The following is a 22,985-nucleotide window of genomic DNA, read 5'->3' as shown; positions in this document are numbered from 1 at the left end:
AAGGGAAAAGGTTTTCCTAAATTTATAATGATATATTTTTTTAATGTTTTTATTTATTTTTAAGAGAGAGAGAGCAAGTGGGGGAGGGGCAGAGAAAGAGGGAGACACAGAACTCGAAGCAGGCTCCAGGCTCCAAGCTGTCAGCACAGAGCTCAACGGGGGGGGGCTTGAACTCATGAACCTTGAGACCATAACCTGAGCTGAAGTGGGATGTTTAACCAACTGAGTCCCCCAAGTGCCCCGGTTTTCCTAAATTAGCAAGAGGTCATGTTTTCAGCTTCCATCTGGTGCATCCAGAGCCAGGCTCCCAGGACCCAGGCACAGCACTGAACATCAGGGGAGCAGCAGCCTGGACGTCCTGGAAATACAGAAAAGGGCTTTGGGAAAGCGGTCCGGTCCAGAGGGCGCCCCCTTGTGGAGTCTGGCAAAGGAGAACAGGGAACACACGGAGGAGCTCCTGGTCACCACTGGGGGCCCAGTTCTTCCCCAAAGTCACAACTTATGGAGGGGAGGAAGCCCCAGAGCCTAAGCAGCAGACCCCCAGAGCTGGTGAGGGAGCGGGGCTGGGTTCCAGGGATCCTGAGGTGCCCCGGCTTCAGGGAGGGCCAACGCTGGCAAGGATCAGGCTGAAGCATCCATGGTGGAGGGGCTCAAGGTGACGTCGGGGAGGGAGCCTGGCCCACAGACAGGAAGCCAGATGAAGGGCAGACGCCAGGGTCTGGCTTGGGTCAGCCTGGCAGCTGCAGGGTCCAGGGGTGATGACCCTGAGCAGGGTCCCATCAGGTCAGCCCCTCTCCCCACCCAGGTGTGTGGGACAGGGCTTCACTGCTCTAGGCCTCCCTTCGTAGCCTAGAAAGTGGGACCTTGATGGCCACACCCAGCGTGGCTGTGAAGACTTTTATTTCTGTGCTCCTGGTAACAGCCTGAGGGCAGACCTCTGTGTAAAGACAGGGGACAGCAGGGCAGCTGTAGGACACTTCTCTCAGGTGTCCCTCCCCCCCCCCCCATTGCAGATGCTCTGTGTGCAACCTCCTTAGACGCCGTGATCCTCTTTGAGGAAACAGAGGAACCTGCCTGTCACTATCACATGCACGTTCATTCACTCCACTCTTTTAACAAACATTTATTAAGCGCCTACAGTGCGCAGGGCCCTGTGCCAGGCCCTGGGGGTACAGAGTCGGGTCACACACAGCCCCATCCCCAAGGAACTCACAGTCTGGGGCGGGGCAGACACGGCTGCAGGAGGTGGAGGGAGCCAGGGGGGACTCTCCATGGGGGTCAGTCGGGACCAGCAGGTCACGGAGGAAGGGCCTGCCTCCACTTCCTCAGGGCGGCATCCAGCAACCCCCCCTCCTCACCCCCACCCCGTACCGGCTGGGCTGCAGGGGTACTACCCCCCACCCCAGGGACGAAGGAAAGGGAGCCAGAGCACAGGGGCCTGGAAAGGAGCTGCACACGGAACAAACTCCTGCTGTGTGTGCATGCCCTGCCCCAGGGCCCCTTGGCTCCCGAGAGCATCTCTGAGCAGGTCTGTGCGGTCACCTCCCTCTCAACACTGTTTAGGGAACCCCAGCCCCCTCCCCCCAGGCTCTTGCCCTTCTCCCTTCTCATGGGGTCAGGTGCCGGGCACAGCCCCCACAGGCACACCACCTTCAGAACAGGCCCCCTCCTAACACTCAGAGCCGCCTCACCAGCTCAATGAGCTGCTGGATGTTTTTGTTCTGGTTGGACAGGCCGTTCCTGATGTTTTCCAGCAGACACCTCTTTAACTCAAAAATGGCCTCACTGTACCCCAAGCTCACCGCAGCCATGGGAGGCACCCCATGCCACAGGCCAGGGATGTGCCAAACATGCTGCTTCTCAGGGTCGCAAAAGGCCAGGTCGGCCAGCGTCCGGATGCCGTCGCCCTGCTTCTCCATCTGTGCGCCGGCTCTGCTCACGTCTCCAGGGGGATCCAGGAGCGGCCTCCTGTCCCGAGGCCTGGGGCCAGGGACACACGCATCCTGGAGGTTCTGGTACACAAACTGATAGTTGGGCACGTGCCCCGTTTTCTCCAACCTCAGAAACGCGTGCAGAACAGCTGGTGGTATGTCCCTCGTCTCGGCCAGGCTCACCACAGTGACGTTGCTCAGCCCCATAAGCAGAGTGGCCAGGGAGGCCTCCAGCTCGAACCTCTCCCCGGCTGCGGTCAGGGCCCCGCCTATCAAGCCCCCGGAGTCTATCACCAGGATGTGGTCGCAGCCCAGATCCTGGCTGAAGTTCTCAGCCACGGTGACCAGCTGCATGAAGGCCCCTCGAGGGCCACACCCCCGCCCCGTGGCAAAGCGCAGCCCAAACATGGTGTTGAGAAGCGTGGACTTCCCAGTGCCCGGTGCACCCAGTGCCGACAGGACCACCAGGCGCGACCTCCTCTCCAGGCGAACGTGCAGTTCCTTCAGGAGCCCCGTGACCCAGTGCAGGGGGGTACTCAGCGTGCTGCCGTCGATCAGCTCCAAGGGCAGCCCCTTCAGCAGCAGCTCCAGGGCCAGGCCCGGGAAGTGGGCAAACCGCCTCTGGCCGGCCGGCAGCTTCCCTGCCTCCACCAGGCAGCTTTCTGCCTCGTAAAACTGTCCCATCTCCCGCAGGAAGTGCTCTACACCCAGGGGCTCAGGCCAGAGCAGCTCCCCGAAGTCCACCATGCCACAGTGCTTGGGTCTCAGGCTAAGAATGGTCTCGGGAGGCTGCCGCGGCCTTGGCTGGGCCATGCGGGCCAGTCCCCACTCCATCCACCTCAGGAAGTACTGCTTCTCAGCCAGTGAGGCGCTGCTGATGCCTGCGATGAACTCCTGCAGCCCCCAGGCAGGGTCCTGGCGGTTCTGCTGTGCACGAAGTTCTAGCAGCCGGTGCCCCAGCTCCGCCCTGCCCTTGTCAGGAGGGTCCCCTGCCCTCTGGGCCTGGCACAGCTCCTTCTCCACCTGGGCCGCCTTCCGCCAGGGGTCCCCCTGCAGCCACAGCTCGTCCCTGCGGTAGGCGTCACAGTCCTTGATCCTCCTGGTGATGCGCTCCATACGCTGCTTTGCCTGCTGACACTCGTCACAGTCCTCGTCCACCCTCAGCCCCAGCTTACGGGCCGCGTGCGCCATCTCCTCCACAGACAACCTCCTGCAGGGGGACCGGGCCACGTGCGCCACGATGGAGCGGACCCTGCGCACGAAGCCTGCGCTGTCGGTGCTGCTGACCTTCACCAGCACGTGTGAGTGGTCCATCTTCAGCACCGGGATGAGCTTGTTCAGGAACCTGAGGTTTGTGTTCCGCTTCCCACGGTAGGGGCTCAGAATGAAATAGTACTTGGTGGCCGAGCCCCTCAGGGAGTAGAGCAGCTTGTAGTCCTTCCTGCTGATGTTGTCGGTCAGGATGAACACGGCGGACGAGATCTCGGTCAAGAGCTTGAACTGCAGCCAGTGAGACCCGATGTCGCCCCGCAGGTTCAGAAAGGCCACGGGCTCTGGGAACACATCCAGGTCCTCCCTGCCGCTGGGGAGGAACCAGGAGACTTCCACCAGCCCATCTGCGATCTCCCGGGGGTTGGTGCCCACACTCAGGTCGCGATGCCAGAAGCAGTCCCGTGGCCGGTGGCTGGGGCTGAGCACAGCGTTGAGAAGCTGTGACTTGGAGTTGCTGCTGACCTCCATGCGCACGAAGGCGAAGGTGGGAGCCCGGGACAGCACCGCGCTATCCTCTCGGAGGCCGCCCACGCCCCGCGGGGGCTGCGCCCACCACGTCCGCACCACGGCCCTCAGGGCCCACAGCAGAAACGTGTGGTAGTGGTTCTCCGAGTCAGGCAAGACGAGAGGGAGTGCAAACTGGCACAGGGACATTTTCAGCACAATTTCCTGCTGCAGGAAACCATCTGAGGAGAGCAGAAGGGCACAGAGAAGGTCCAAGGGGTTCACAGGCGTGTCGGGCGTCGGCAGCTCTGAGAAGGAATAGATGTCCGCGGAGATGTCGTCAGCCGCGTCCCAGTAGATGATCTCCTCTTCCATCTGGCTCTCCTTCTCCATGGGCCTGGCGTCCAGGGGCACATCCAGCACCATGGTGGTGTTCCTGGCCTCAGCGTTGAGGGCCTGCAGCTTCCTGAGGAAATTCCAGGGCAGGTCTTTGGGGGCCTGAGGGGCCCAGTTTCTCATGCTGTCGCTGCTGATCTGCAGGGCGTCCTGGAGGCTGAGCTTCTGGGCCTGGTAGGTCTCCAGCCCCAGCAGCGACAGCATCTCCTGCAGCCTGCTCCTCTCCGCTGTGGGGGGGTGGGGGGAGAAGACGTCAGGGCTCACCCCACGCATCAGGGGCCCCGGTTACAGGTGGGATGGGGGACGGCCTCCCAAGGCCTGCCTGAGATCAAACTCACACCACCCCCAGACCCAAACACCACCAGACACGTTGGACATTAGAGAGAAGACACCAAGGGGCCACGTTTAAGAACTGGGAGAGTCCAGTCTACACGTCTGGTTTCTCCTGAAACCCATAAGACCCAGCCACACTGGGGCCCCAATTTAACCATGTAGAGTGCACAGCCATGCACCCACACATGGGACGCAGGACCCCTTCTCTGACCACACCCCCACCCCTGCCAAGTGACCCCGTGGACTTTCCCCACATTCTGGGCCAGAAGCGGGGTCCCTGCACACTGTCACCAGGAATTTCCCACAAGCGACACAATCACTGAGTCACTCGGATTTTCCAGGTTACATTCTTTTCTTTTTACAAACAACTTGGAGGATTTTTAAAGGGAAAAGGAAGCTATCACTAGATAGAGAGTCACAGAAATCATAGCTAGCAACCAGTTTTGTGACTCTGAAGCCAATAATGTGGTTTTAATGTTACGGGGGTAAAATATTTGGTAGAGATTACCAGAAGTCTGCACTTACTTGTCCAGATCCCCAAATACCACCCAACACAGTACGAACTCTTAGCAAGCACTACACTCAGCACAGTAACTCCTCGAAAGGTTTCACCCACTGCCCCTGTTCTTGGGTGTGGCATCTGGCCAATTTCCATACTGCATAGGATTAGTATGCTGTCATGGTCCAATAAACGAACAATTAAAAAATGCAAATCCTACTGAGCTGCAGGCTTTTTTCCACTCCTTTCTCAAAAGAGAAAGCCTATGAAGTTACCCACATGTTCATATAAACCCTGAGAGGAGGCACAGCCCTGGTCCGGGGCCCTCCTGGGTGACCAGCAGGACTCAGCCCTGGGACACAGGTGTCTCCTCCCCTGCAGGGGCCGCCTCTCTTCAGAACCTGCCCTGCGTTGGGAGGGGGTGGGGGTGCAGTGTGGCTGCAGTAACACAGGGCTGGTGAACTTGCTGCAGAAACAAAAGAGATGCATGGGGTCACACAGGAATAGAAAAGGTGCTGCTCAGGTCTCTTGAGTTTTGCCTGAATGAAACCAGGGACGTGGTTTTTCTTACCCAGACATGGAACAACGGTTTTTGTCTTTTAAGTAGCATGGTGGTGATGGGCAATGGGGAAAAGCCAGAACAAGAAACCTCACAGGTATCCATGCCTAGTGTGTGGCCCTTGGTGGGAGTGTCACAGAAACCACTGGAACACCCAGAGGGTCCCCCCGGATCCCACTGCACTTTAGAACCACTGTTGGAGCAGGGGGTGCCTGGGGGGAGGGGGTCAGTCAGTTGAGGGTCTGACTTCGGCTCGGGTCATGATCTTGCGGTTCATGGGTTCGAGCCCCGCATCAGGCTCTGTGCTGACAGCTCGGAGCCTAGATCCTGCTTCGGATTCTGTGTCTCCCTCTCTCTCTGCCCCTCCCCTGCTCACGCTCTGACTCTGTCTCAAAAATAAATAAACATTAAAAAAAAATTTAGAACCACTGTGGGGACTCGTCACAAGTAAGATTCCTGCACTTGCAGCTTCCCCTGCCAAGACGCTAGTGTCCATCACTGTCCCGGTTAGTGGTGGCACTGAGGACTAAGGGGCTAGCAGAGACTCTGACACAGGAGCTGTCCTCCCTTGACAGGACAGGGGTGAGAGCAGAGAAAACACGTACCTGTTGGGAAGTCACTGTCCTGAGCCTCATTTGTACCGTCTAAAAAAGCAAAGGAAAATGAGGTGTCAATCAAATCAGCACCTTAGACTGACACAAATTAATTTAGGCTAAACCCAGAACCTTCCTTCTTCTCACTAAGACAGCAAGTTCTCCCCAGTGTTCACAATGTAAAATCCCGGTGAGTTCTCAGTCTACTCACCCGCCCCCTTTCCCCAGACTGGTCCACCCCAAACCCTGCTGTCTCCTCCCACATGAGACTCACAGTCATCTGCTTCCATTTCTCTCCATTCCAGATCTGGAAGAAAACACACACATGAGGACTTTCATCAGCAAGTTAGGACCTTTCTACCAAAAAGTCTCAGTGAGAATGTGGGGGCTCCTGTTTATTATTAGTGCTTTTAACTTCAGCTTTTCCTGTGTACATTTTTTCCAGCCCCAAATATGACACAAAGTAGTAACAGCTACATATGAAACACTGATTTGCTCTAGAACATGTATCTTGAAGAATTTACTTCAAGTTTCCAAAAATAAAATATAAATAAGTTCATGAAACTTATAGATTAATCTTTGATGTTAGAAACTATTTAAAACATAAGTCAATGCAAATTCCTTGGTTCAATTTCAAGATGACCTCCTACAGACATCATTTTTATTCTATCATAGAGCTTTTGAAATCCCTGGAAATGAGGCATCTCTCCTGGGGAAGGGCCATGACTTCTACGTCCACAGTTATCTGTCCAAACTCTAGCATCAGGGTATGTCCATTGACACTAACACTTTACTACAGGGTGTATTTAAGTTAGTGCCATTCAGATGTACAAAGACTTCAAAACCCTACAGCCCTGACTGCAAACATGGGACAGTGGGAGCAAGACTTCAGTGTGTACTTTTTTATTGTTCCGGCTTTTGATCCAAGTAAAAGTACCATCTAATCCAAAATTAAAATTATATTTTTTAAAGATTATGAATCAAGAAAAGATTCTGATATTTTCAGATTAACTCCTCTCATGATTTCCATATCAGGAGGCAGATAAACATGACCTTTCAGTCTTCTTTGATGGCATTTCTGGAAACAGATGTGAAGAGCAGGGAAGAGAAACAGGAAAGTGGTTGGAGAAATCACAAGAGCATGGAGGACAGATGAGTCACACACATCAAACCACTGTGTTGAGCCATCAAAAGATCAGTTTATTCAAAGTGGAGAAAAAACATCAGAAGGATTTTTTCCAAGGAATCCAAAATGCCCTCTGAGAAAATATGAGTTATAGGAGATGATGGGACAGAGAGGAGCCCGGGCCTGGCTCCAGGTAGCTCTGAGAGCAGTTGTGAGCAGGAATCACAGGGTAAACCTCAGACTCACAGAAGCCAGGGCCTCCTTTTGGTAGGGATGGGACACAGCTCTGATGCGCACAGGGCAGATTACAGGTGGGTGACGTCAAGGAGGCACAAAGTGGCCAAAGGGTCAGCCTATCAAACTGCAGGAACCACCGTGGGGCAGGGGACCCTAGACGTCCGTAGGCCAAGATCGCTGGGAGCCCAGATAGGCACCAGTCAGCAGCAGACGTGGGGGCCAGCAAGGGCTTGCTCCTGGGGGGGCCAAGCTCTTCACTATAGTTCCTGCTGGACAGGCCCAGGCTCCGACCCCCGGGGGTGCCAGGCTGACAGGGACAGAGTGCTGGCCGGGTGCTCCCACTGAAATGATAGGTCAGTGGGGGGATTAGAACGACTCTCACCCACGAAACTGAATTACTTTTCCCCAGTTATTATGGCATCCAGTACTCACTCCACAGAGCTTTCACCGTGTTTTGGAGTGCTTGCTACTGGACATTCCGTGGACATTGAAGACACCGCTTCACACCTTGGGGCTATTAGTGTATATGAAGGAGAATGAAGTTGAACTCCCACCTCACACCCTGTACAAAGATGAACTCTATAAGACCTAAATATAAGAGTGAAAAGGAGTAAATCTTTGTAACCTTGGATCTGCCAATGGATCCTTAGCTGTCATGCCCAAAGCACAGGCAACAACAGAAAAAAAAAAAAAAAAACAGACAGGACTGCATGAAGATAAAAATTTCATGTGCATCAAAGAGCACTGTGAACAAAGTGGAAAGACAACCTACAGAATAGGGGAAAACACGTGCAAATCATATGCGATTCGGGTCCAGTTTCTAGGATACATAAACGACTCTCGCAAATTCAAACAAAAAAGAAAAAACCCCATTCAAAGGATGGGGTACCTGGGTGCCTCAGTTAGTTAAACGTCCGACTCTTCGGGTACCTGGGTGGCTCAGTTGGTTAAGCGTCCAACTTCAGCTCAGGTCATGATCTCGCAGTTTGTGAGTTCGAGCCCCATGTCAAGCTCTGTGCTGACAGCTTGGAGCCTGGACCCTGCTTCAGATTCTGTGTTTCCCTCTCTCTCTGCCCCTCCCCCACTTGTGCTCTGTCTCTGTCTACCAAAAACAAATAAATGTAAAAAAAAAAAAAAAAAGTTTGACTCTTGACTTTGGCTCAGGTCATGATCACATGGTTCAAGTTCGAGCCCCACATGGCGCTCTGCACTGACAGTGTGGAGCCTGCGTGGGATTCTCCCTCTCCCTCTCTGCCCCTCCCCTGCTCTCAAAATAATTTCTCCTTTCTTATTGTGTTTAAATATATATAACATGGGGCACCTGGGTGACTCATCCGGTTGAGCGTCAGACTTCAGCTCAGGCCATAATCTCATGGTTCATGAGTTCAAGCCCCACATCCGTCTCTCTGCTGTCAGCACAGGGCCTGCTTCAGATCCTCTGTTCCCCTCTCTCTGCCCCTCCCTAGCTCATGCTCTCCTTTTCAAAAATAATTTTAAAAACATTTTTAAAAAAAATACACATAACAGGGGCACCTAGGTGGCTCAGTTGGTTAAGCATCTGAATCTGATTTTGGCTCAGGTTGTGATCTCACAGTTCTTGGGTTTGAGCCCTGCATTGGGCTCTGTGCTGACAGCTCAGAGCTGGAGACTGCTTTGGATTGTGTGTCTTCCTGTCTCTCTGCCCCTACCTCACTCATTCTTGCTCTCTCTCAAAAATAAACATTAAAAAGGGGCGCCTGGGTGGCGCAGTCGGTTAAGCGTCCGACTTCAGCCAGGTCACGATCTTGCGGTCCGTGAGTTCGAGCCCCACGTCGGGCTCTGGGCTGATGGCTCAGAGCCTGGAGCCTGCTTCCCATTCTGTGTCTCCCTCTCTCTCTGCCCCTTCCCCGTTCATGCTCTGTCTCTCTCTGTCCCAAAAATAAATAAAAAACGTTGAAAAAAAATTAAAAAAAAAAATAAAATAAACATTAAAAAAATACACATAACAGAAAATTTACTACCTTGCACATTTGTGGGTGTACAGCCGAGTGGTGTTGAATCAGTTCATTCACTGTTGTGCAGCCATCTACCACCCGCATTGTGAATACGGAGTCCTAATCCTACTAGACAGTAACTCCCATTCTCCCCAACCCAGTCCCTGTAAACCGGTTCTGGTCTCTGCGACTCTGAGTGCCTCACATACACAGAATCACACAGCGTTTGTCTTTTTGTGACTGGCTTATTTCATTTGGCATGATGTCTTCATGGTCCATCCATGCTAAATCATATGGTGGGATTTTCTTCCTTTTTAAGGCTGAATCACATTCCATTGTGCAGATGGACCACATTTGGGAAATCTCTCCAGGAGGTGATGGACACTTGGGTCACCTTCATGTTTTAGCTGTCGTGATGACGCTATTGATATAGGTGCATAAAGATCTCCTGCAGACCTTGCTTTCAATTCTTTGGGCCCCGCCCAGAAATGGAACTGCTAGGCCATATGGCATTTCTATATTTAATTTTTTGCGGAAGCTCCACCCAGTTTTCCCCAGCAGCCACACCATTCACACTCCCACGTCCATTTCTGATTTTAGTGATAGGAGTATTTTCTCCTTTTTTCTTAGTCAATGTAGCTAAAAGTTTGTCAGTGTTGTTGCTCTTATCCAAGAATTCATTTCTGGTTTCATTGATTTTCTGCACCATTTTTCTAATCTCTGTTTTACTAATCCCTGCTCCAATCTTTAGTATTTTCTTCCTCCTGCTAGCTGCGGGTTTCACTTGTTCTTCTTTTTCTGGTTCCTTAAGTTGTAAAATTATGTTGTTGATTTGAGATGTTTATTTCTTTAAATTTTTTTAATGTTTATTTTTTTGAGCGAGCAAGTGTGCATGAGTTGGGGAGGGGCAGAGAGAGAGGAAGACACAGAATCCGAAGCAGGCTACAGGCTCCAAGCTGTTAGCACAGAGCCCGACACAGGGCTCAAACCCTCGAACCAAGAGATCATGACCTGAGCCAAAGTCAGACACTTAACTGACTGAACCACCCAGGTGCCCCAGATGTTTTTTTTTTTAAGTTTATTTATTTTGAGAGAGACAGAGACAGAGTGAGTGGCGGAGGGGCAGACAGAGGGAGACAGAATCCCAAGCACACTCTGCACTGTCAGCACAGAGCTCGACACAAGGCTCAAACTCATGAGCCATGAGATCAAGACCTGAGCTGAAACCAAGAGTTGGACACTTAACCGACTGAGCCACCCAGGAGCCCCACACGTTTCTTATTTTTAATGTAAGTTCTTATAGCTCTAAATTTTCCCTCTTAACACTGTTTTTGCTGCATCCTACATGTTTGGGTGTTTTGTGTTTTTGCTTTCATTTGTCTCTAAGTATTTTCTAACTTTCTTGAGATTTCTACCTTGAAACCCTGGTTGAAAGTGTGTTTAGTGTCCACAATTTTTACAATTATTCAGTTTTAGGTTTTATTGATTTATAACTACATCCCATCGTGCTCACTTTACAATATCTATCTTGTAAAATCTCTGTAGACTTGACTTGTGGATGTACACTTTAGAAGAACGTGTGTGTCATGTTGCTGGGTTAAGTGTTCTCTATGTTTGTTAGATGTGGAAAGTTTACTGTGCTCTTTAAATCCTCTATTTCTTTTCTTGTCTTCTGTCTGGTTGTTCTATCTATTATTATGAGTGGGGTATTAATGTTCCCAGCTCATAGTGTAGAGCTATTTCTCCTTTCTATTCTATCAGCTCTTGTTTCAAATATTTTGATGGGCTGTCATTAGGTGTGTACATGTTTATAATTATTGTATCTTCTTGCTGTATTGAGTCTTCTATTAACATACAATGCCCTTGTTTGTCTCTTGCAACCTTTTTTATGTGGAATCTATTTTGTCTGATATTAGTATAGCCACTCCTACTATCCACTGGTTATTATCTGCATGGAATATCTTTCTTCATCCTGTCACTTTCAACTTCTTTTTACCTTTGGATCTCAAGTGAGTCTCCTGTAGACAGCATATAGTTGGGCCAATCTCTGTCTTTTCATTGAAGAGTTTAATGCCTTTATACTTAAAGTAACCACTGACAAGGAGGCACTTACTTCTGTCATTTTGCTCTTTGTTTTCTATATGACCTATATACGTCCAAAAACTTTGCCCCTTTACATTCTACCCCCACCTCTTTTGGTTGTTGATATGACAAAAGCACATCTTTATACACTGAGTGTCCCAGAACATAAACTACTAATTCTTTCAAATGCATTAGTCTCATAAGTTATGCAGGAAATAAGATTTGGAGTTAAAAACCAAAGTTACAGTAATATTACTATTACATTTTTTTCTTTAAAATGTATTAGTCTTATATAGAAAACAAGAAGTAAGCTACAAACCATTGTTAGAATTGTTACATTAGCTATTATAATTGCCCATTTACCTTTATTTAGATCTTTACATCTCAATATATCAGTAATACAGTCACTGTTTAGTGTCCTTTCTTTTCACCTGTAAAATTCCCTGGTGCATTTCCTCTAGGGCAGGTGTAAGGTCACCAACTCCCTCAGCTTCTCTTTACCTGGGAATATTTGTTTCTCCTTCACTTTTTTAAAAAGTAGGCTTCATGCCCAGCACGGAGCCCCATATGGGGCTTGAACTTATGACCTTGAGATTAAGACCTGAGCTGAGATCAAGAGTTAGAAGCTTAACTGAATGAGCCACCCAGGCATCCCTCTCCTTCACTTTTGAAGGACAGATTTTCTGGGTATAGGATTCTTAGCTCATAGGTTTTTTTGTTTGCTTAGCACTTTATTTTTATTTTTTTAGCACTTTAAATATATATTCCCACTGTCTTCTGGTTTCCAAAGTTTCTGATGAGGAATCTAGAGATGATCTTGGAGGATCCTGTGTATGTGATGATCTGCCTCTCTGTTGCTGCCTTCAAGACTCACTCCTTCTCTTGTTGAAGTTTAATTGTAACGTGTCTTGGTGTGGGTCTCTTAAAATTCATCTTACCTGGACTTTGTTGAGTTTCTTGGATTTTATATGCATGTCTTTTTAGGAAGTTCTCAGCCATTATTTCTTCAAATATTCTCTCTGCCCCTCTCTCTCTCTCCCCCCTCCTTCTGGGAGGCCCACAATGAGTACCTACTGATGGTGTCCTATGGACATCTTAGGTTCTGTATGCTTTTCTTCAATCTTTCTGTCTCTGGTCCTCAGCTTCCATAAGTTCCATTGTCCTATCTTTAAGTTCACGGATTCTTTCTTCCATCTGCTTCCATCTGCCTCTGAATTCCACAAGTGAAGTTTTCATTCTGGTTACTGTTCTTTTCAGCTCCAGAATTTCCTTTGGTTTCTTATTCTAGCTCTTTATTGATATTACTGTTTAGTTCACATATCATGTTCTTGACTTTCTCCACATTTTCCTTCAGATTTCTGAGCATCTTTAGGATCATTGTCTTAAAGTCTTCGCCTAATACATCTGCCCTCAATCTTTTCAGTGCCCGCTTTTGTTCAATTTGTTTTTCTTTGAATGGGTCATATTTCCCTGTTTATTTGTGTGCCTTGTGATTGCTTTATTGAACACTGGACATTTGAATCTAATAATGTGGTAACTCTGGAAATCAGATACCCCCACCTTCCCCAGGGTTTGCTGCTCTTTGTTATTATTTGTTGGGTTGTGTAGGTGAGCTCTGTGCTCAGGAGCAAACTGAGGTGTGAAATTTAGGCCCTCTGAGGTGTTTTCTGAAATCTTCTTTGGGAATGCCCACCCACTATCTAATTTCCCCACATATGCAATTGCTTTTGAATGTTCTAGTGTCTAATGTCTGGCTCCCAGAAGGGGAAAGGGCAAAAAATTAATGGGAGGAAGGGTGCTGGTCTTGAAATCCCCTGGAAGTCACTTCAGCTGGAGGAGGAGGGGCTTGCAACAATAAGGAAGGGGCAGCAACACCAACGGCCACCCTGTGTCTGCACCTCTGTGATCAGAAGCAGTAAGCAGCAGAGCGGAGATCCCCGGTATTTGGGCAGGGTTCTTTCTGCCCACTCCAGCTGGTTCCCGCCAGCCGTGTGCAAGCTGCTGCAGGACTGTGTGCACAGCAGCCTGCATCTGTCTAGGAATGGGAGGCAGGGAGCTGCTACTGTGCTGAGAGACGTAGCTTTTACCAAAGTAACTACAGATTTACTACCCAAGCCTCCCCCTGAAGTGGCAAATCTCCACCTGACTCCAGAGTTACACAGCAGTTAGTGGCCAGATCCACCAGTACAAGTGCTGCGCAGGTTGGGAGACAGATTCCTGGCGTTTCCTATTCTGCCACCTTCCCAGAATGAGAAGAGTTTAAAGAGTTTTCTTAAATTTCTTTTAAAGAGTGAGCTAAAGGGGCACCTGGGTGACTCAGTCGGTTGAGCATCTGACTCTTGATTTTGGCTCGGGTCATGATCTTACAGTTTGTGAGTTCGTGCCCCATATTGGGCTCTGTGCTGACAGGACGGAGCCTGCTTGGGATTCTCTCTCTCCCTCTCTCTCTGCCCCTCCCCTTTTCTCTTTCTCTCTCTTAAATAAACATTTTTTACAAAAATAAATTTAAAAAATAAGGAATGAGCTATGAAGTAATTAACACCCTCAGATGGAAATGAGGTAAATAAACTCTGTAAGAGGATTATATATAAAACGAATCCATGCTTTTAAAAATCGGGAGTGTGAGTATCCCTGGAAGAGGCAGGGTGGGAGGAGACTACTGGGAAACTGACGTGTTTGTCTTCTTTGTCTGGATGCTGCTTAAGATAGGTCTGTTCATGTTTGTGAAAATTTCTCCAGTTACACACTGGGAATGTGGGCACTTCTTCAGGTGTACATCACACTTCAATACAACTTCCCTCTTAATCCTATAGGTTGAAGAGTTTGCTTTTAAGTCTTATTAATGAAACAGGCTGAAGAGGAAATCACATACCTCAAGAAGAAAATTTCTTAAAATAATTACTAGAGGCTTATTCATTGGAGAGATAATAAAGATGGGACGTAGGAAGGTAGCAGAGTGTCTCTGAGCATTGGTTTCCTCAATGAAACAAAGGACCAATAGTGACTAACCACCTGGCTCACAACAGGCATCCAGTGGGGGGATTCCCTCCCCCAATCACCCCATGCTGCCTCCCAGTCTCTCTAGAGCAACTCTCGTTCTGACAGAAATCCCTGTGGTCAAGGAAATGTTCTAAGTCTGCATGTCCAACAAGCACCTGAAATATACCTGGTGTGACCAAGGTAGACGTTGTGTGCCTAATGGCTACGGTACCGAACAGCACATTCTAGATCTTGAGAAGGTGTAAGGCTTTGGCCAATTTCTACTTGATCCCAACTTTGCTGTGAGGCCTGACCTGGCCTTTACTTCCCCCAGTGCCTACCTTCTAGAACAGAAGCTCCATGGGACGTGGGCCACTGCATTCACTACTATTTACTATATTCACAGTGCCTACTCCAGTGCCCGCACACGGTAAGTGGTCAACAAATATTTGTTTGGATGAATAAAATAAAACAGAATTTGATTAATCCAGACTTCTTTACATATTTTTGTGGGGTTATCTTTGCATACCACTCTGATATCCAATAGGACATATTTATTTCGAGAAGCACTGAATTAGCAATAGATCCAACATGGATTTCTAAGAGAAAAGGTGTCTGATGTGTGGCCACCATACCTCAAAGCTGAAGCCACGAGAGGCAGTCCCAGACCCAGCCCCCAAACCCACTGAGGAAGAGACCCAGCCCGTGTGAACCACAGCCAGGAAGACCACGGATCGGTCTGCTTGGGACAGTTCTGCTTTATCCCTGTTGTCCCAACACAACACTCAGAAGTGCCCAGGTCACAAAGTAGACAGTCACCCAAAGCCAAGATTCAGGGTGGCAGGAACAACATGCTTGAATTGGACGATACGTTCCCAGAAAACTGTGGGATAATCACCTGTTGGAAACTGAACCCTACTTTGAATATATGAAGTTAAAAGGCCCTTGAATGGAATCGTTTCATAAAAGGAAAAACAAAAGCCTTAGGCTTATTTATTTCTGAGGCCTGTGCGCCCCTGCCCAGGATGCCGCCAGAACCAGCTTCCAAGCGGGTGCCGGCCCCCATTACCTGCAATGGCCACCGCGGTCCGTCTCTCAGATGCTTTTATTCCTGGGGCCACTTCTCCCAAATCTGAGCGTCTGAAACAATTCCAAAGGAAAACTGTAATGAAAATAATGAAGTAATACCACAACTTGATTCTACCTGTCAAGTTGGCTGCACGTCAGAACCTCTTGGGGGGACTTAAAAACTACAAATCCTGGCCGCGCCCCAGCTCGTGGAAACCAGACCTGGGGGCTGGGCCCAGGCAGCACTGTTTCAAAGAGCTCCCTCAGTGATTCCAACGTGCAGCCACCACAGAGAAGCCCTGGTCGAGAAAAACCAGCCCTCTCTGCAACCGCAGGCCAGAGCACACATCGTCATTCAAAAAGACAGAAAAATATACATACCCTTTGACCAGTAATTCCACTTCTAGCCTAAGGAAATAATTAAGATTTAGTTACAAAGATGTTGATGTTAGCTTTACATATAATAGTGAAAAACTGGATGCCTTTTAAAATCAAAGTCCGATTACAGAGAAGTATGGTACAGTCTTATTCTGTACTCATTAGAAAATACTGTATGGATCACACCTTGTGGACACAGAGACGTTGGACGATGTTACAGAATGACGTGAATGATATATTCATTAGCAGGAGGAAAAGTCAAGTTACAGAACAATATGTGTAGTATGACGTCTCAATAAAATTGTATTTGTGTATTTCCCTACAGGTGTACATAAGGAGATCTAGAAGGATATTCATCAAGAGTAACAGTGTGGGCAGACAGGGCTGGTCCTGAATTCTTTTAAATAGGTTTGGTAAGTGCAGTCCGTTTAAGAATGAACTATTTTAAATATATTATAAAATTGAGTAAATGTGCCGATTTTGTCAGGAGCCAGGGGTTCCACTGGTGAAGAAGGGACACACAAATATGGAAAGAAGAAGCTAGAACAAGAACTCCCAGGGGCGCACAGGAACCAGTGAGGCCAGCGCGACGGCACGATTTCTACACGCGAGCGTGTGGGTACGCGTTTGCATCTATACGCATTCTCTCTCCTAGCTCCATCCACCAAAAGGGCCAAAGATACTCTACGGAGACAGTGAGCGCACCAACCCCCTTCTGTGCCATTCCACACTAAGAGACAACAGGTCTCCTTGGAGGGATGGCCGGGAAAGAACAAGAGAAGTCTGAGCATCTTCAGAAAACAAGGAAGTGCTCAAAAAAATGCTAGGGTAGGTCACAGAACATAGGTGCCATCTTGAAGAGGCTCCTACGGCCAAGTCTGGGACAATCTGAGTGTGAGCATAATAAATACAGTAACTAATGAAAAACCATTGAAAAGCAGGACTGAGTGAGTCCGTGTAGGTATATATAAACAAACTGGGGGAGGGAGGAGGGCTCTTGCTCACAACTATCCGATGAGTCAAGTGCTGCAGCTGGAGTAGTATCATTCTGCGACCATCTCAATCTCAATGAAGACTGGTTCAGGCCAGGGGCACCTGGGGGGCTGAGTCAGTGAGTGTCCCACTTCGGCTCAGGTCATGATCTCAGGGTTTGTGAGTTTGAGACCCATTTTGGGCTCTGGGCTGACAGCTCAGAGCCTGCTTGGGATTCTCTCTCTCCCTTGCTCTCTGCCCCTCCCTCGAGTGCACATGTGCTATTTCTCTCTCGTGTGCGTGCTCTCTCTCTCTCTGTTTCTCTCAAAATGTCTCCCCACAGACTGCTTCTTAGGGGTCAGGGAGAAAAAAAAAAACCTAGTAATTACAACGATGCACACTTGGGCAATACCTGACTGGGTGATCAAATCAGTGACAACATGACAGATGGCCACTGTGTGCCCCAGCCATCGCACCCTGAGAAAGAACACGTCACCAGGCAGTGTTCCGGCTAAGAATGAAAAGTCCTGGTCTAATTGTGGGGGCAAATCCAAAACAGAAAGTCACCTGGAGGGGAGGACTATGTTATCCCAAAGTCACAAAGGACAAAACAAAGGTGGAGGAAACGTTCCAGATTCAGGGTGCTGGAGAGATGTGAAAACAAAATGCAGGACCTGACCCCACACTAGATCCTGAACCGGAGGGAGAGACTTTGGGGTCAACTGACAGAATTGAAATGTGGGCACTATGCGTGTTGAAAGCATGGATGTTGATGACTGAACCACAGCTGTAAGAGAGTATCTCTGCTCTCAGGAAACCCCGAAGGATCTGGTGAGAAAACAGGATGTTGCATGTAGCTGACTCTCTAGTGCGTAAGAAAGATTACGCATGAGTGTACTCATGTGTGTACATAAACACACATGCAGCGAGAGCCAGAGCATGAGAAATGAAAATGGTAAGTGAGCTAAAATATTAAAAACAGCAAACTCTGGATAAAGGGCCTTTCACTTTTATCATTTATCTCTAGGTACAAGTTATTTTAATAAAAAATGTCAAAGTTTATTTTGTTCTATTTACATTCTTTAAGTGAAAGAAGCATGTATTAATAAAACCAAAAGAACTTAAAAATGATGCAATGAGAGGGGTCTGGGCCAGAATAAGATGTGCAGGTGCCCCAGAGAGACCAGACTGCTGTGTCTTCCAGGAGCATGGGGACACTCAACTCCATGTAAGGGACCCTCAGACCATCCAGCCCCCACTAATTCCCCAGCAAACAAGTCACACCCGCAGTCCGGAAGGAGACTCCACGCCGGGTCTCTGGGCGTCTCATCCTCTGCCTGCTGTGAGGAGAGTCCTGGAAACACAACTGTACAGCACAGACTGCTAAGCTCCGCCCCCGATGCTGATAAAAAAATGAGAGTTTTCATTGCTTTTGTAGTAAGAAAAAAAGTAACCTTAAAAATAGACAACAGGACGGGTATAAACTGGCTCCCAGAGTAGAAGCAAGCATGGCCTGGCCGCACACACGCGCCTGAGGTCCAGGCTGGGAGAGGGGAGGACCAAAGGACAGGTGTTTACACTCGGGGGCTCCTCCCACCCACACACGGGCTCCTGGGACAAGAGCTGGACCTCAACCCTTTCCTTCCAACACAAGAAAGCAGGCAACAAAAGTGATATTATCACAGGGATTCTGTCCTGTATTCCTGTCCACAAACTGCACATCTGTATTGTGAACGGAACACAGGGCCCAGCCTGGCAGGGGATCAGAAGCTTGGCTCCGCCTGGCACTTTTTACCTTTCGATCTACTTTCAACGCTTTCACAGTCTCAATTGTGTTCAAAGTCCTTTGCTGAAGCTGTCACCCCCGTGCGACTACATTTGGAGACGAGGTCTGTGCAGAGTGTGATACTGTGATTTAAAAGAATTTATTTGGTTCGTCTCCATTCCTGGCACACAGCTCCTAAAAACCCTTGGGATTTTCTTTGTGAGGTGTAAAGGTGCCTCTTATAATGTTAACGAGTGAGTTTGGGAAAGCACCTGAGGATGGGGGCAGGTGGCCTGGGGACCTAACCACGTGGTTACAGGACTGCAACTTTAAGTTCATGGACAGGAGGGGCTGGAGGTTGGATCAATCACCAGTGGTCAATGAGTTCATCACTCATGCCTGTGTAATGAAGCCTCCAGAAAACCCCGACAGGATGGGGTTGTGAGGGCCTCCAGGTTGGTGAGCACGAGATCTGAGAGGGCAGGGAGACTCCGTGCCCCTCCCCACACACCTGGCTGTGCAGATCCTCTTCTGGCTATTCCCGAATCACTCCTTTTGTAACAAATGGGTAATCTAGTAAGTAACACTTTCCCTGAGTTCTGTGAGTCACTGCAGCAATTAACTGACCCCAAAGAAGGGTCATGGGAACCGGACTCACCCCTAGTCAGCCAGAAGCATAGGAGGCAGCCTGGATTCTCACTGCTGGCATCCTAGGCAGGAGGTGTTCATGGGAGCCCCAAGCTGTAGCCCATGTCACAAGCACGGCAGCGGCCCGGGCCTGCAGCGTGGAAGTGGGGCTGGGGGTGGGGGTTGGAGGGAGGGGTGGTCTTGCATGACAAGACCCTGAACCTGTGGGAGACGCTCGCTGTCTCCAGGCAGACAGAGTCAGCGATGAGCTTAATTTCAGACACCCTGCAGGTGTCTCAGAATTGTTTGCTGGTGTGGACAGAACCCCCCCCCCACCCCCCGCAACATTACAATTAGATCAAGAATTCTGTTTTGGTGGCAATTGCAGTTAAACGAGGTCCTAAGCCTGGGGCTTGTGGAGAGCTGGCTCTCTGTCTGCAGCTTCACAGAAAAGGCCACATGAGGCCACGGCGAGAAGGTGGCTGTCCACAAGCCAGGGAGAGAGGCCTCAGGAGAAACCAACCATGACCACACTGCAGTCAGGGCACCCAGCCTCCAGGACCATGCGACACAAGTCTGTTGCTTCCGGCACCATAAGCACAGCAACGCCATACCCAAAACGTCCTGCGAGGTGGAAACAGCACAGAGGCCTGCCCACCGCCCCCACACCAGCAAACACGGCTGGACCCAAACCTCAGTCCTCTGGCTCCCTCGGGGCTCATCACTTTTAAGACTCAGGTAGATTTTAGGTAATTTAAAACTACAACTAATAATTACAAAAACCCTGAGTACCCGGCCCGGCCTCAGGCACATGCAGCCCAGGAGGCTTTCTGCAGAGCAGGTGTGGGAAATTACTAACATCATCACTATCTTTTTCTGCTTCCCAAAATAGGGGGAATATAAAATATGGAAGAGTACCAAGAAAATGCCTTTGCTCTTTTGAAAATTACTCAACAGATGAACCAATCCCCTCCCCACCGTTAGTATGATTCCATTGCTACAAGCTCATTCTAGCTCCGGCTTCCAGAGGACGACATTCTGTGAGGCTGGGGTCACCTCCCCATTACAGGCCAGAGTGCAAAGCCAAACATGGAAGCCAGCTCAGGTCCTGTGCAGAGGCCCATGGTGGGCGTGGGCTCCTGGCCTCCATGCTGACCAGACCTGGGGCATCTCCCCACAGGGACAAGGGGTGATCTGACCGCCGCCCTGAGGGCCCAGTGCATCTAGCGGTACTTCCTTGCTAAGTCAGTGAGCAGACACTGTGGTCTGCACCCTTCGACGGCTTCCTTTGAGTCCAGCAGGAAAAATGAGGGCCCTGACAACTCCCTGGCCGTGTCTCCTAGGTGATGGGGCACGCCATACTTTCCTTGTCCTTCTTCTTTTTCCAACTGCCCAGAAGATTTACCTGCAGAGGTTTTCTACATCTGGAGAGTCTGATTCTGGAGACCAGGGTGTTCATGCACGCTGACCCACCTCTGACAACGGAGGCCAGTGCACCCCGTCAGAGCTGCACACTTCTCGGGCAGCGGTCTTCAATGCCCAGAATAAATGGTCCAAACCTGGTGAGCAGGGCTAATTCCTAGCAACAAACCCCACTCCTTCACCAGGTGGTGACAATAAAGCAAGATGGCACAGAAAACCATCCCAAGCAGGATATGAGAGAAATACAGGTGCATTTGCTTACTGTAATGCAGCCAGCAGCCTACTATCAATTGCTTTGGATAATAAAGAATCTGCTCAATTTTTGCTGTTTTATGCTGACAACTTGTAAGACCCACCAGTCGCCCTCCTGCCCCACACCTGGGCCAGCTGACAAGTAAGCCTAGGGACTTCTTCCTCTGCCCTGGAGGAGGGGTGGGGGGCCCTCCTCCCATTACCACCCCCAAAACAAAATAAACTTTGAAGCCAGTTGTTCTGCCTAGGAAGCCTCACTAAATTAGTAATAAACCTTTATAAACCAACCTGGTGTGTGTTTAGGGTTGAAATGTGTCCCCCCCCAAGGGGCACCTGGGTGGCTCAGTTGGTTAAGCGACCGGCTTCGGCTCAGGCCATGATCTCATGGTTGGTGAGTTCAAGCCCCATGTCGGGCTCTGTGCTGACAGCTTGGAGCCTGGAGCCTGCTTTGGATTCTATGTCTCCCTCTCTCTCTGCCCCTCCCCTGCTCATGCTCTGTGTCTGTCTCTCAATAATAAATAAACGTTAAAAAAATTTGTTTAATAAAAAAAGAAATGTGTCCCCCAAAAAGGTATGTTCAAGCCCTAACCCCAGTACTGAATGTGGTATTATTTAGAAATAGGGTCTTTGATGGGGCGCCTGGGTGGCTCAGTCGGTTGGGCGACCGACTTCGGCTCAGGTCACGATCTCACGGTCCGCGAGTTCGAGCCCCGCGTCGGGCTCTGGGCTGACAGCTCAGAGCCTGGAGCCTGTTTCGGATTCTGTGTCTCCCTCTCTCTGACCCTCCCCCGTTCATGCTCTGTCTCTCTCTGTCCCAAAAATAAATAAACGTTAAAAAAAAAAAAATTAAAAAAAAAAAAAAAAAGAAATAGGGTCTTTGCAGATATAATTAGTTAAATTAAGACCAGATCATACTGGGTAGGGTGGGTCCTCTTATTAGGAATGTGTGGTTGGTCCACAGCGAGCAAAACGTGGGCAGGGGAGGCAGAGACCCAGTGCTGTGTCTACAATCCACAGATCACCAGCAGCCACCAAAAGCCAGGGAACAGGGAGGCACCAACCGGGCCCACACCCTCATCCCAGACTCCTGGTGTCCGGAATGGTGGCGGAATACGCTTCTCTCTTCATTGTGGCCCTTGTGACAGCATCCCCAACAGAGTTCATAGAGCACGAGTGTGGCTCCTGACGGCTGGATGCGGCGTTCTCCCCAGTGCGTCCCTTCTCTGCTACTTGCAAGGACACCAGTCATTGGAGGACGGCCCAGCATGACCTCATTTTAACTAATCACAGCTGCCAGGAGCCTATTTCCAAAAAATGGTCACATTCACAGCTATGAGGGGTTAGACCTCAACACACGTTTTGGAGGTGACACGATTCAACCTCTAACAACATGCAAGCCACAGGAGAGGCCATCCCAGCTCCACAGGGACCACCCACATTGAAGTGTTCAACTCTCATCATGTTCAGGGGCATGACTGGCTGAGAAAACAGAGGAGCTGGGTCTGTGGCAGCGCCTGGGGGCGGGGACACAAGCGGATGTGGGATATCACAGCACACCCCCTCAGCAGCCCCCCTCCGGGGGCCATAATCATCGCACCCCCAAGTGGAGCAGGAACGGGGCTGCGTGCAACGAGGCTGTGTCCTGGGTTCACTGAGCGAGAGGAAGTGACTCTGAGTCCTCCGAGAGCTCACACAGGAGCCATGTCACACCCCACAAGACACACGGGCTGACCTCTGAGCCAAGGCTGGCTGTCTCCGCCCCACACAGCTCATCAGGGTGCTGTGAGGGTCTGGGGAGGTTTACATGTGGGAAGCAAGTTCATATAAGGCAGTCAATGTTCTCCTGGACTTACCCTCACATTTACTCCCTGCCAGGGACTTCCCTAGGAGTTTCGGATCATTCTGTGAAGGACACAGACATCCTTGCTCTCAGCTGGGGGAGATGGACAAGTAATAACTTTTAAGTAGAAGGCACACTGGAAGATGCCCTGAGGCCTGGGCTGGGGCTGCTGTGGGTAAAAGGGGGTGGGGACTCCCAGAGTGGGGGGGGGGCACAGGAGAGCTCAGGCAGGGCAGG

General features: G+C 49.7%; 1 protein-coding gene and 1 long non-coding RNA gene across 11 annotated transcripts in view; both read right to left on the bottom strand.

Moving 5' to 3' along the window:
* Positions 1-1,108: 1,108 nt before the first annotated feature.
* The window catches only part of URGCP (upregulator of cell proliferation), a 58,576-nt gene continuing 36,699 nt past the window's right edge, over positions 1,109-22,985 (bottom strand). For 3 of the 10 annotated variants that reach the window (XM_086697221.1, XM_086697213.1, XM_086697217.1), the window contains 5 exons: positions 15,874-15,900; positions 15,494-15,564; positions 6,302-6,334; positions 6,040-6,078; positions 1,109-4,270 (listed from right to left, as the gene is read on the bottom strand). In XM_086697221.1, coding sequence (XP_086553347.1) covers positions 1,677-4,270; positions 6,040-6,078; positions 6,302-6,317 — 2,649 coding nt within the window. In that variant the 5' untranslated portion in view covers positions 6,318-6,334; positions 15,494-15,564; positions 15,874-15,900 and the 3' untranslated portion in view covers positions 1,109-1,676. Of the gene's footprint in view, positions 4,271-6,039; positions 6,079-6,301; positions 6,335-15,493; positions 15,565-15,873; positions 21,534-22,985 lie in introns of those variants that run through there. The other 7 variants (XM_086697219.1, XM_086697220.1, XM_086697214.1 and 4 more) reach the window with 5 other exon arrangements.
* LOC147583398 (uncharacterized) lies at positions 7,207-10,643 on the bottom strand. The gene is made up of 2 exons (XR_015248182.1): positions 9,372-10,643; positions 7,207-9,126 (listed from the first exon to the last, which is right to left on the bottom strand). It is a non-coding gene; the product is annotated as an uncharacterized LOC147583398 (long non-coding RNA).

The sequence above is a fragment of the Puma concolor genome, chromosome A2, assembly GCF_028749965.1.
Source record: "Puma concolor isolate L17-30 chromosome A2, mPumCon1.1.hap2, whole genome shotgun sequence".
Classification (NCBI taxonomy): Eukaryota; Metazoa; Chordata; class Mammalia; order Carnivora; family Felidae; genus Puma; species Puma concolor.
Note: the sequence above shows the minus strand (reverse complement) of the source record. Positions and strands in the feature narration are given on the sequence as shown.